The 14,595-nt window shown below is 42.7% G+C and overlaps 1 protein-coding gene across 6 annotated transcripts in view; it reads left to right on the top strand.

Annotated features, from left to right (window-relative positions):
• GPR45 (G protein-coupled receptor 45) overlaps window positions 1–14,595 on the top strand; it is a 35,509-nt gene extending 20,914 nt beyond the window's left edge. For 2 of the 6 annotated variants that reach the window (XM_073351385.1, XM_073351367.1), the window contains 3 exons: window positions 1,215–1,369; window positions 7,459–7,541; window positions 9,344–14,595. In XM_073351385.1, the coding sequence (XP_073207486.1) occupies window positions 9,622–10,737 (1,116 nt within the window). In that variant the 5' untranslated portion in view covers window positions 1,215–1,369; window positions 7,459–7,541; window positions 9,344–9,621 and the 3' untranslated portion in view covers window positions 10,738–14,595. Of the gene's footprint in view, window positions 1–1,214; window positions 1,370–1,643; window positions 1,670–7,458; window positions 7,542–8,380; window positions 8,428–9,343 lie in introns of those variants that run through there. The other 4 variants (XM_073351376.1, XM_073351412.1, XM_073351403.1 and 1 more) reach the window with 4 other exon arrangements.

Below are 14,595 nucleotides of genomic sequence, written 5' to 3'. Positions count from 1 at the left end.
TTCAGTCTTCATAGGTGGTCTGTCTAACGGTCATCTAGTGTAATCCACTTGTAAATAAGGTGCCATTTTTATTCTTGCTGTAAATATAGTGAAACTTGCTCTAAGGAACCACCTCAGTAGGTATTTTAAGCAACTACTTTAAAGTACCCTGAAGGTTTCCAGTACCATCTTCTCCAGCCTTTAGTTAAACCATCCGTGTTAGGCAACTGTTTTTGCTGGTCACTGGAGGTTGCTTACGGTAGTTTCAAATTCATTGCCTTCACTCCCCTGAAATCAAACCATCTTTTTGTTGTTTAGCTTCCCACCATCCTCACAGTGGCTTAGCATATGTGGATGATTCATTTATTCTTTGCAATGCATTGCTTGATTACTTTTTTCTGCCTCTATAACCTTGTTTTCATTTTCACAAAAACTTATTTAGACTCTAAGATTGTGGTGAATCCTCTATAACCTTTCTGTTTGTTGGAGATCTAGTTATTATTAGATTGTTTGTTTACTTCTAATTCTGAAGTTTAATTATGTTTTTCCTTCTGCCATTGGTACAGGTGCAGCAATTAGATGGCATTAAGCCTGTCTCAAGTTAATTTAAATAGGCTTGTTATTGCCCTTTTTTATATTTTAGGTACTGTAAATAAATCTTTTTTTTTAAGTGGATTGGATTGAAGTTGATGAATCTTTGGTGTTCTACTGCTTTAGTACTACTGAGAAATTTCTTGCATTGCCAGTATCATGGCTTATTAACCAGTTCAACCCAAACCACCCTCTTCCACTGAGGTTGAAAAAGCCAGAGTTTAAAAAAAGAAAAAAAAGGTAGATGGTGCACATGTACACACATGTGCTCGCTCTCTTTGTTTCACTGTACATTTTGATGTATTTACGTGCATCTTGTAGCTGTTCCCATATAAAGGGAGCTTGCAGAAGTGGTATAATCAACTAAGATAAATGAACCTCAGCAAAGGGGGTGGGGAGAAACAGTTCCAAGATTCCCGGGGCAAAACTGGTTATACGAAGTTGTTTGTGAATGTACTGATCTGGTTTCCTTGGCAACAACTGAGATGAAGGTTGAGAACAGCAGTTGCGTTCAGGGAGCCAGTTCTGTCTATGACAGTAAGGAAGATATCGGTTAATTCCTAGATTTAGCAAATGAGAGCCCTATTTTGAGAGTGTTTGTGTATAAAAGAGCAAGAGAGTAAACTTTCCCCTGTGATTTACAGGAAAAGTCTCTTCCACATGTAGACCTCTTCTGTGCAAAAGGAAGTGTCAGCTGCCCCTGCAGCACCATCTCCCTCCATCTTTGGACCTGAAGAGAGCTACCTGAAGATCTCTAGATCCCCATGTGGGGAGAGCATGGACCAGGGCGGGGAACCAGGTAGGCAGGCTTTGTTCAGTCCCTGCGGCAATGAGCTGAGGATCTACAGAGGAGTTAGTGCAGTCTCAGACGACATTAACTCTCAGCTGCTTCCCTCTGTGGTATGGTATGTGGGTGCACATCACTTGCAACTGCTTTTAGTGCATCTTTAAATTTCTAGGAGTCTGGCTAGCTGCAAAACTGCTGCCATTTTCTGGTGCAGCACATTGCAGAGGAAACATGCATCGTGCACTCTCCTGGGGAATCTTATTTTTATTTCTTTTTGTTTCTATTTAGAGCTGTGGAATGGATTCAGTGGGCGTAAGTATAAATTACTATAGAGTACTTACTCCTTAGTGGAGTGAAACCAGACTCTGGGGTAATATTTCAGTCCTGGTCATGTGTGGAACTCTCAGTAATAGAAATTAATTATGCAGCGTGAGTAGAGACCATTCATCTATGTTCTCCCTTGACATTCGGAACACGTAATGTATTTACTTGATTTAGTGCATGAGGACTGAAGCGTAACAAAGTAAATTTATCTGAGACCCCAAATTTCAGTAGGCGGTTCATTCAATCCTACCTGAAATAACATTTGGTTTAGTAGTTAAATCTTGTTACAATGAATACTTCATTTTATAAAATATATGCCAAAGTATGTTTTCTTTTCAACTCTCCTGTACTTAACTACTGTCAAAAAAGACATGTATTTTGGTCCTGTGTTTGCAAGAGGACTGTTCACTGACCACTGCAACATTAATCCATTAAGGATAGGAAAGGGGAACAAAAGCGTCTACAAATATTTGAGCAGTCAATGACCTTGAGGATGGAAAGGGTGATGCATAATTAGGAGTAGCAGAATGAAATTAAGAAAAGGAAACTCAGACTGGAAAACCAAAAAAAATATTTCTTGGCAGTGAGGTCTATCAGGGAAGAAAAAGTTCCAACAGTTGAGACGTAGAAAATTAGACTGAACAAAGAACAAGAAAATCAACTGTTTGTAAGACTCCTGCACTGGCAGATGATGTGTGTTTTCTGTTTCTAACTTTATATTATTGTGGCTGATTGAAGTCAAGTAAGTATGACAATTAATGGCAATGAGCCACATTTAGAGGTAAGTCTAAGTAAGTTTAGAGGGGACATTAACTGATGTAACTTACACCTACTTCCAGTAGCCACTCTCCAATGTCTGAGAAAATCTATGCTGAATATGTAACCCTAAAGAGAGTTGGGAGAAAAGGTCCCTTTAACTGCATATTACTTGCTCAGGCAGCTGTTGTTCCTCTCTGCTCCCCAGTCACCTTCTGCCACCTGCCTCCCTTCTGTGACCTGGGCAGGTCAGTCTCTTGAGAGTCCACCCAGTTCTTAGTGATTGTCAGCTCTTAATGACTTTCAGCTCTTAGGGTATGTCTACACTTACAGAGTTTCTGTGCTGTAAGTTTCACCAGTGATAGGGAACCGGTGAAAGTAAAGCACTGGTTTGTGTACTCAGTTCCTCAGGCATCAGAGAGTGTTTACACTACCAGCATTTCCATCGCCGATGAGAGCAGCGCTGTAGGGAAGCTATCCCACAGTGCAGCTCTCTCAATAGGTCTTGTGGGAAGGTGGGGGTGAGCAGAAGGCATTCTGGGTCCCTGCTCAGTGCCCTGTGCTGCCCCATTACTTCCTTGTTTCTTTCGTGGCATTTTTTAAAAAATTCCCTGCTGTCTGGCTGCTTTCCCTGCCATATCTACAAGCAAAGGGAAAGGGAGTTTCAAACTTCCTGGGGCTTACAGGTGGGAGGGGCAGACATCCATTTACTTGGCATCAGAGCAGTGGAGATGCTGGCCAGAGTGGTCACTTTTGGAACTTTGACCCCCATTGATTCATATCCTTTGGAGGCCAAAAGGTGTTTACTCTGGTAGACTGTGTCTTCACTTTCACAACAGTGCAAAAAGAACAGCAGTAAGAGCTATATGCCTCTCGTGAAGGTGGCTTTCTTTTTGTGGTGAAATTTCTGAGCTTCACTGCAAAAAGTCATTAACAAGTGTAGATGCTCCCGCGGTTTTAGCGCAAAAAAAGGACCTTTTTGCACTTTAAATAAGTGTAGACATAGCTTTAGTGAAGCAAGCTGGGCATAAATGCTGTCCCACGAGTGTTTTCAGCTCTAGGGAGTACTTAACAAAAGACTCTTAATGGAGCCTATTTAGCTCTGTCTTTGAACAGTGGGGAGGAACAGGTTAAACCAGATTGGGGACCCTTAGGGAGAGGCCACACCTCCTGGCTAGGACACCTGTCTCTACCCCTCTTATTTTCACAGGGTTCTGGCATTCGAGCCCCTGGCTTAGCGAGTTCTTGTCAACTGAGGGTGACCCCCTCAATCAGGACCGGCTCAGCACAGTTCTGCTCCCCTTTACTCATACAATAAAGATAACATTAATAACATTACCCCTCATTCAGTACTACAATGATTTGTAACCCAACACCAGCCAAAGCTGATCACTTTGAGCAACACAGCTTCTGTCTGCTGAATACCTTCGCAGAGTAGATGTGTTCATGTAAATATAGTTTGCTCCTGAAGTCTCTCCCCCTCCACAGATAGCCGTCAGGGGAGAGTTCTTTCAGATCCTGCTTACATTAATATGCAAAACAAAAGTGATCCACACTAAGCAATTAGAGTTCAGGCCTGCAAGAGACCGAGTGCCTCATAGCATCAGACCATGAGAGAATATCTTGAATTCAGTACTTGAGCAAAATGAAAGGGTTGGGAAATGAAAATTTACAATCTATTAGCTGGAGTATCAAGACTCCTTTCATGCAGTGTATGAAATACTGCCACTTCAGCCTTTTTAAAATTTTATTGAATAGTCTTCAGTCAGAATCCTTACTCCCCTAGCCAGGAAGGCCAACTGCCAACAAATCATATGATCAAGCTAGTTCACCTTTGCTACCCTTAGCACTAGGGAAAGGCCCCTAGGAGAGGTGGAGAAGTTTCTTGCAGAGTCCCAGGCAAGTTTACTTTTATCCAGACAATTCACCAACTTTCTTAAAGAGGTGGCGCAGAGAGCAGCCAGACCCCCATTGACTCATACTGTCCAAAAGACAAGGTGGTAAAGTCTGTTCCACAATGTAACAATTTTTTCTTGCATGGGTGGGTTCCCCCCGCCCCCTTTAGAAAAGACACATTTTAGAGGAAAGAAAGCAGATAGAATCTGCAGCAATAATAGAATCAACTGCTGTCAACTCTGAGGGGTTTTCTTATTGATGAGGGTACAAGCACTTTCAGATTGAGGGCTGGTTTACCGTTCAAAAAACTGTACTGTAATCAAAGCCTGACACAAGTGTTCTGGTATGACCATTACCACAGCAAAAGCAATATGGACAAGATTACTGGTTGAAAAATATAGTTCATGGGCTTTAGGAAATTAAAGCAAAACAAAATCAAAGAACATCATTTTCGTTAAAATTCTGCATAAGAGTTTAGAGTTGAGATTCTGTGCTGAGCTTCAATTAGGTGCTTTAAACCTTTTTTTTTTTTTTTTTCATCCTGCACTCCTGGAGGCTAGAGCAGCCACAGGCATGGGCTGTGTAAGGACATGACTTCACGGCCCTTGAAGGTGTGATTGTAATGGAGCTAGCACAGGTAACAACAATAGTGAAGCTATGGTGACATAAGCTTATGTTTGGCCTATCAGCCAGAGTACAAGCCCACTGAGGACCCTGGGTATGTGCTTGAATTACCAGTCGGTGCTGAAACCTGTGCTATCACATCTTCTCTACTTTTGTTACCCATACTAGCTAGTTTTAAGCTAGCTTGGGTATGCCTACCTACCACTGCTACAGTCATACCTTCACATGGTGGTGAAGTCATATCCTAAAGTTAGCCTTTCCTGGGCTGCCCTATGGGCTACAGTGCTGGCTGAAAGCTCTGAAGTGCTGTATTCTGCATCCCCTGTCCACCTTGCACCCGCCCCCATCACAACCCCACCATACTCCCTGTACCCAGCCTTGGGAAGAAGTACACAGAAGGCTGCCTGTCTTCCACCATGCCTATGAGGGGAATCCTTGCAATGCTCCCTGGAAAATGGCTTTTAAAGTCTTTTTGTGGCTCCATCCCATCTATATGACACAAAAGGACCAAAGCAGGGGTGAAGATCTCACCCTAGATTTTCATCACAAAAACAAGCCATTTTCAGTTGTAGAAAATCAAAAGTTGTTTTCTGATTAAATCCACCCAAATAGCAATGAAAACTAATTGTTTTCTTGCAAAAACTTCCATTTTTGTCAAAATAGCCATGATTTTTCATAAAAAATAACTTAATTTGGCCATAGTGGACAACTTTATTTTATTGCTCAGAGACTCTCTCAACCCATGAAAGACATTCCTAGAACACAGTCTGGTATGGAGAAATAGTTTCATGTCGTTACGGTGTGTCTGCATGTGCTTGGTAGGAGGTATGTGTGTGCATGTGCACACATACCTCTTCATGCTTTTCTTTATTCCCCTTTTTTCCTTCCTTGTGCATCTCTCTTCTCCTTTTTTCTTCTCCTGTGGGGTGAGACTTTCCCCCTTCACGCTTCATTACTGCCATTTTCCTTCCTTCCACCTTACTCAACTTTTGTACTTTATTTCCTATACTGACTTGGTGCTCCCACCTTCCATCTTGCTCTGTCAGCCCCCGCCCATGGGTACATGAGGGCCTGGTACAGACATCCATCCTCATGCAGACCTGGGGGCCTCACAAAGGGGATCTTAATAGTATTGAACATTTAAAAAGGATAATTTAAAATATGAAGACCAAGCAAATTATTCATGGCTTTTTTTTAAAAATAACTCCAGTGATTCGTGCATAAATGGCCGTGATAGCAGACTGACATTTTTGCTCTGTCTTTATAAAGCACTAGTAACTCAGACTGAAATGTCAAGTTCTTGGAAACAATATAGATGAGGTGAAATACTGGAAATTCTTGCTGTGGCATTGAAATTAGTCATATTAGACTTTTACAAAAGATGAATTGATGAGCCTATGGTGATGTGTGTGCCTGTGCAGAGTGTTCACATATTTTGAAACACTGTTAACGGATCCATTTAATATAATGGACCTCAATGGGGAAGACATTTGAGTCATTTACTTATGGACAGCAAATGCTCTTCCCAGACTGTAGTTACGGGTTTGGAAATTCATTTTTTTTTTCCAGTTATGATACTCAAACAAAAGTTTGTCCGTCATTTGGAAGGTACACACAGGCTTATCTAATATTTAACACTTGTTTATGAGCTAGCACAGCCACCAAAGCAGAGGGAAGGACCCTGAATAAATATTAACAGAATAATTGGAAGGGTGCTGCAGTTAGAAGTAAAGCTACCACTGGAAATCTTTCCAAATCCCAAGGAATCATTTAAACCTAGAGTCACAAAGGTACTTCGGTGCCTAGAAAAATCACAGGAACACATTGCGATCACAAATCTTGAGTTAGGCGTCTAAGCTCCCTAGATGGTGAAGGGGCAATTCACAAAAGCCAGCACACCACTGTGAGGGGTATGCACTAAGCCCCACCCCTGTCAGGGAGATAGGTGCCTAACTCCGAAGCTTTACAACTGAGATCGGTACCTAAAGTGGATTTTTTCCACACAGCAGTGGGAGAGGGAAGACCTCCCTTACAACTTTTAGTCCCATACTCCGGGTACTCAGCTGCTGTTTCCTTCACAGAGAAATGCTGAATGTAGGTTCATTTGAACAAGTGGAACTTTATTAAACCCTCCGGACAGTTCTAGCCTAATTTCTTCCAGCCTAACTCCTTGAATTTCTATTGTCCAGTCAAAAAATAGTCCCGACGGGACTGCTGACTGCAGTTCTACTGTCAAGATACACCTGGTTCAAGCCCCTTCTCTTGGGATTTGAACTGGGATCTGCCACAGCACAGTTGAGTGCCCTCACCCGTGAGCTGTGGGCTAGTCTGTTGTGGGTGGCCTCAATTTCTCCTGTTGAAGCTGTCCTATTGGGGATAAAGTGTTATCACAACAGGGGGGCTCAGTCATGGCTCTTCCACATCCCGGGTGGGTGCAGTAACCATTAGGCAAAAGTCATTTTTGTGTGCGCACTCAGCCAGTGACTCTTATTTATCCACAGTGGAACAACTTCAGCAGGAGAGACTAAAGGAGCCTCACAGCTAAGAGATGGCAAATCCCCATTTAAATCCTCTCTCCTCACAGGTAGGCAGGACTTGACGCCGGGGTCTCTTCCAATGTGAGTACCCTAACCACTGGACTAAAAGTTAGGGGGTGTGCCCTCCCCTCCTTTCCCTCACCATTTTGTGTAAGCGTGCCTATAGAACCTGATGCACTAGGTGAGTTTGAGCACACTTACCAGCTACGGCCCCACAAGCAAGTTTAGTAGAGGAATGCCCTATCATCCCCCAGTTCATGTATCACTCTGGGGCTTAGGCAACCGGACACTGAGCATGGAGTTGCAGTGAGCATGTGCAGATGTGGGACCATAGATGCCTAGGGAATGTCTAGTGCAATAATATAGTTGCCAAGAGAGGTTAGGCACCTACAAAGTCTGGAGGCTGCTGAGCGGGGAGGTTTGAATCGTAGTCAGGCCTGATTTGGGGATTTAGGCTCGTAACTTGTATTTCTCAAAATATAGCCAAATGATCTTGACTAAGCTTGTGGTTCAATATTAAAAAAGTTCAAGAGATCAAATAACCAAGCTCCACTCACTTATTGTCTAAAGACATGCAGTTCACTGTTCACAGTTGTGCTCCCATATCATGCATGTGAGACTACATAAATACAGTAACCTCTTTACAAGTTAGAGAGTACGCTGTGTCACCTGAGACTAAATTTAACCAACCAGCTTTTTGTCGTGTTCTTTTGGCACCATGGTGTACCTTTTCTTTGCTGTTTTGGGTACTGTATTCCAAACTAATTGCCCATGCAGATATCTCCATACTTGTACCAGGACAAACCACAACTGTATATTGCCTTTAACAGGTTTCCTGTTTTCCAGTGCCAAAGCTGACTTTAGCTTTGCGAAGTGTTGTGGGATACTTGGCATAGGTGAACAGAATTACAGGAAGAACATGATATATGTCAGGTAGCCTAACTACACAAAGAATTCATATTTAATATCATGTGGACAGTATTAGTGGTGCATAACACTTTAGTAATGTGGTGTGTGTGTGTGTGTGTGTGTGTACATAAAATGTGTTGGTGAACAGTAGCCAGTTAGGGGCTTAAGTCCTTTTGTGAATCTAGCTCAGTGTAGTATTGCTATTAGCAGAGTAGGATTACGTGCTGTTTTACACATGAGTGCATAAACAGGTAAAAGGCACCCAGGTATGAAGGGCAGGGAAGGCAGAATTGTGAGATGAGACAGGGAATAAGAAATAAATCTAGGGAGGTAACTTCCTCTCTCCTTTGTAATCACGTGTCTTCTGGACATTCCAGGGGGCTTATTTTTCTTGTTTCCATTTGTCATTTATTTTCTCCATAGGCATTTCTATGGTGCATATTACCACAGAAGGAGTATGTGGCCTCTCTAGCATTCCTAATCCTACCAACAGTCAGACAATGGAGTAGGCAGGGGAGTTTAGTGGCTGAATATTAACCCATACAATGTTTTCAGGAAGGATTTGAAGAAGTACATTAGACCTTCCATTTGATAAATAGAGATAGTGGAGCAGACCACAGAAACTTTGAAATAAGACCTGATAAGTGAAAACCTGAAAAATCATTCAAACATCCAGAAACTTCAGTCATTTGTTTTCTCTGACCAGGTAATGTGTGGGTCTAAGCGTATCTAATAAATAAAACTGATATTTCATCTATTGGTGGTCTTACTAGAAAATGTAATTCTTTTATCGAACACTGGAAGCATGTGCTGTTAGGACATCTGACTATCTTTACATATAAGGATTAAAGGAATTTATTCATCATCATTGCATGTATCCCATGGTCCTTGAACAGATGCAGAGAGTGACTTTTGTGATTCACCTTCCTATTTTCTCTAGGTCAGAGATTCACCAAGCAAATGTCCTTGAAGATGGATTCAACTCCAACTCCAATAAACCCTGAAGTTACTTGCTGTTTGCTAAATATTAGCTTTTGTTCAGCCCTCCTGATATCTGAAAAATATTTCCTCAAAGACAGATCTCTATTTTACCACAGCTATCTGCAGACGTTTCTCCATGGCCTTTTTCTGGCAGGCAACATGAAAAAATGGCAACAATCAAAGCATTAACAGGAAGACTTTTTAGCTCTTCTTTCTCCCACTTCATGTTTGTCAGGGATGGCATGCAACAACACTCCCATAGACAGTGATGTTGCTCTCAATCAGAGTACCCCATCCATAGGCTCCAGTTACATAGCTCAGCCTGCCCCATTCAGGATATTGTTGGTAATAATAATGGTATTCATGATTGCCGTTGGATTTTTTGGTAATGCCATTGTCTGCCTCATTGTCTACCAGAAGGCAGCCATGCGTTCAGCCATCAACCTGCTGCTAGCAACTTTGGCCTTTTCTGACATCATGCTGTCTTTGCTCTGCATGCCTTTTACTGCAGTTACAATTATTACAGTGAACTGGAACTTCGGAGCTCACTTCTGTAGGATATCAGCTATGCTCTATTGGTTATTTGTCTTGGAAGGAGTCTCTATACTCTTGATCATTAGTGTGGACCGTTTCTTAATTATTGTTCAGCGGCAAGACAAGCTGAACCCTCACCGTGCCAAAGTCCTCATTGCCATGTCTTGGGCACTGTCCTTCTGCATTTCCTTTCCTTCAGTGATTGGACGGACCTTTGTGGAAGTACCAGCCCGGGCTCCCCAGTGTGTTCTGGGGTACACTGAATTTCCTGCTGACCGAGCTTATGCCGTGATGTTAGTTGTGGCAGTTTTCTTCATGCCTTTCAGTGTCATGCTGTATTCTTACCTTTGCATTCTAAATACCGTGCGGCGCAATGCCCTAAGGATCCACAACCATGCTGAGAGCCTTTGCTTGGGCCAGGTGAGCAAACTAAGCCTCATGGGACTACAGAAGCCTCAGCAGATGAATGTGGACATGAGCTTCAAAACCAGAGCCTTCACTACAATTCTCATTCTGTTCATTGGCTTTTCACTCTGCTGGCTTCCACACACCGTGTTCAGCTTGCTCTCTGTGTTTAGCAGACAGTTCTACTACAGCCCTTCTTTCTACATCACCAGCACCTACATCTTGTGGCTGAGTTACCTCAAGTCAGTGTTTAACCCTGTCGTCTACTGCTGGAGAATCAAGAAATTCCGTGAGGCCTGCATGGAGTTCATGCCTAAAACATTCAAGATCCTTCCTAAAGTGCCTGGACGAACAAAGAGGAGAATCCAGCCAAGTACAATATACATCTGTAGTGAGACCCAGTCAGCTGTTTAGGAAGAAGCTGTGGGCCAGTGAGGGAAAAGTTATGAAAGGACTGGTTAAAGTGGCAATAGTTCATTTCTACTATTTACTTTCTGCAGTTGCCACAAATCTTTAAAAGGATGCTGTGCTCCATTGTTCTGTGTGTTAAGATTGTATTTCTAACTTCCCCAAGCTTACAAATAACTCATTAGTACTGCTTCAATTAAAACCACTTGGGGCAATAATGTTGCAATACTTGGTGCCGTGTAAAAATGTCACTTGTGACCAAATATATAGTCACACACCAATAGCTCTAGAAGCTGGTACTAGGTGGGGTGCATATGGCCACTAACGCATTTTTATATTGTGACAATGACTGACAGTTGTGTAGCTTTTCATTTTTTAAAATAGCCATAGCTGTCATGTCCTGTGCAGCTCCCCAAGTGAGATTTTTCATGGAGGAGCTTTTTCTCACTGTGCTTGTCTTCTATTACCTAATTTGTTCATTGACACTTGTATACACTTTCCATCAGAGAATCTTAATATAACCCATACCTGTGAGATGGCTCTTACCTCCATTTTACAGATGAGAAACTGAGGCACATAAAGGCGGTCTCGGGGGACACTGCCACTCTATTGCAGACCAGAAACAGAATGCTGAAGTCCTGGCTTCCAATCTCATGCATTGACCTGTAGCCTATCCTTCTTTTATTTCTATCTTCAGCATTCTCTCCTCTCTTGGTTACATACGTTCATTTCCTTTTGTGTTCATCGCTCTTGTTTGACCTAGTTCTTTCTCCCCCTGCAGAGGCCTTTGTTTTCCAGTTCTACCTTCCCAGCATTTTCCTTGTCACTGCCCTCTGGTCCTGTCCTACTTCCCCAGTTTGTCAAGCTGTATCCTGTATCTCACCCCAAGATTGGTCCTTCCATGCATGCCATGCGTGTTATCTCTCCGTGATCCTGTCCCTTGCGTAGGGAATGTGGTGGTGGTACATGTGCCTCTTGGCCCTAAACGGCAACAAGAGGTAGATGCGCAAGAGAACCCATATGAAGCATCCAGTGCTGGTTAGCTTTTCCTTCATGCTGCCTGCTGCAATATGCTGCTCTGAGGGATCGAGAGAGCAGTGAGAAAAAGGAAAAAGTCTGGACTCCCTCACAGTAGGAGGAGGAACAGCAAGGGAAACCTTCAGTCCACATGACCCTGTTTATGCATTCAGCTGTTATGTGTGACAGGAACAGCTGGGGCAGATGCATGATTGTCATGCCAGCAGTGGCCTTTAAATTGCTTAGACTTGGTGCACTCAAGCTAATTTGCAATAACCTGTTTTGTTAAAGATTCAAACGCACAAACTAAACTGCTCTAAAGCAGTCCCATTCAGTGCTACCAGTCCATGCAGTCAGACCAGCATCGTCTCATGAACAAAAGCTGCTGAGAGAGCAAACAGGCTGTATGGAAAACTGCCTAGTATTCCTGTTTCTTACAACCTAAAGCCAGCTTCCCTCATGTTAGGTACATAACTAGGATTGGCAGATATATTTTTTTTTTAAATCCCATTTTCCCCATAGGGAGTTGTTCTGCCATCATCTTTTCCCCCCAAAAGAACAATTTAAGACTTGGTACAATAATTCAAGAAAACATCTGACATTGAGGGATCTATTGATCAGTGATCAAACTTCAGTGGAAAACCAAAGAATGGAAAACCTTGTGGTACAACCTTAGTTATAGAAAGACTATAAAGTTACTACTAACTAAAATCGGTGAAGCAGCCAACCACAGGGTGTCTCAGCTCTAGTACAGAGGTGCCCCTTTCTTTATCCCCTCTCGCAGGGAAGGTTGCATCAGTACTGAGAAACAATTAGATAGTTACAATAAAATGGCTGCAATGTCTGATTTCAGGGAGGCTGTACAGTTTAAAAAAAAAAATTTCAATTACTGTCCCGTTAGAATGGAGGATATGTTTAAAATCTATACCTAATTAAAACTATAGGTTTGGAGAAAAGTAGAGTACTCCAAATTATCTGAACATCATTCTAACATAGGGGTTAATGTTAAAGTGTAATAGCTGATGGCCTGGAAAGCAAGTGTCAAAAAATATGATTAACCTCACACTTTTTGCAAGATAGCATAGCCAGAGCTACTCTACAGTTGGATGCAAATGCAATGCCCAAAATTTGCATGGCCAGACCAGCTCCAGCTGTCAAAAACAAGTTAAGGACCAATGCTAAGGTCTTTTGGAGCCAGTGGCCTTTTCCAAATGCACATCATATAAGTAGCAAGCAATGATATGAAATAACAATCACGTTGACCCTATCAGCACACTGCACTGCAATGCTGCTGCATAATGATGTGATTGAGCAAACTGTAGATTGATAGCATGTATGAATTTGGCTCACAGGACAAGGTATTAAAGGTGACATCCACAACTTTGAGGACATTTGGCTGACTGATTTGAAAACACCAAGGCATGCACGTACATAATGCAACTGCAGTTGCAGTTTCTTCCTGAAAAGTTACACGTCCTATGGTTAGGAAGACAGAGCTACTTTCATGTGTCTGTAACAGTCCCTCCTCCCTAGGTCTGTGGGGATGGACAGAGGACTTACAACATCAAAGCAAAGACTGCCACCATTTGAGCTAAAGCAGTGACTAGCAGATGCCTGCTCTCTCATGAGCATCAAGATAGGGACATGTTACAGCTAATGTCATCCTAAAGACTAAACCTTTTTAAAGGGATGCATTGTGATGAGGTTTCAGAGTAGCAGCCGTGTTAGTCTCTATCCGCTGTTCCTCAGACGTTCTTGTCAACTGCTGGAAATGGCCCACCTTGATTATCGCTACAAAAGGTTCCCTCTCCCCCAACCCCGCTCTCCTGCTGGTAATAGCTCACCTTACCTAATCACTCTCGTTACAGTGTATATGGTAACACCCATTGTTTCATGTTCTCTGTGTATATAAATTTCCCCACTGTATTTTCCACTGAATGCATCCGATGAAGTGAGCTGTAGCTCATGAAAGCTCATGCTCAAATAAATTTGTTAGTCTCTAAGGTGCCACAAGTACTCCTTTTCTTATTGTGATGAGAGGCGTTTTTAGCAACCAGCTAGGTGTCCAAGCCACTGCCAATAATTGGGATGGACTATCAATTATTCTGCTTATTGCATTTAGCAGGCCTTTGCAGGCACTTAGCTTAACTAAGGCAAAGCTGGGAGGGAGGAGGCAGCAATCACATGGAATGTGCCTGAGTCTATGTCCTCTCTGATGCATCTGAAGAAGTGCTTTTTTTGCCCATGAAAGCTTATGCCCAAATAATTCTGTTAGTCTTTAAGGTGCCACCAGACTCCTTGTTGTTTTTTGTGGATACAGACTAAAACGGCTACCCCCTGATACTATGTCCTCTCTGATATGCTTGGGTAAGCATCTGTGAAAAACAGGAAGGCTATCTATATTTGACTTCTGGTGGGGGGGGGGTCAGATGGACATGAGACTGCAGACTCTTCAAAAACACATCTCTAAAACTAATGGCTTAAAAAATGCTTGCTTAATGTTTTTTCTTTGATTGACATGTTGTTGGTGTAATTGTAGCTGTTACTAACATAAATGGGGTAGACAGGTCTGAGGAATTTGGATTTCACCTTCTGGACATCTCTTGGAATCCCAGTGACAGGCGGATAGCTGGCCACTTGGACCTTGTCATTTGACCACTTGTGACCCCTCTAGGCCGTAGGTAACTAGTGTTTGCGGGTGCTGTATAACTAAGGCTGTGAGTTTGTCACGGAAGTCATGGATTTTGTGACTTTCCAGGTCCTCTGTGACTTCTGCAGTGGCTGGTGCAGCTGGCCCCACTGAGCAGTCTTGAGCCACTATGCCCTCTCCCCACAGCAACAGCAGGA

The sequence above is a fragment of the Lepidochelys kempii genome, chromosome 1 (assembly GCF_965140265.1).
Source record: "Lepidochelys kempii isolate rLepKem1 chromosome 1, rLepKem1.hap2, whole genome shotgun sequence".
NCBI classification, from domain to species: Eukaryota; Metazoa; Chordata; order Testudines; family Cheloniidae; genus Lepidochelys; species Lepidochelys kempii.
Note: the sequence above shows the minus strand (reverse complement) of the source record. Positions and strands in the feature narration are given on the sequence as shown.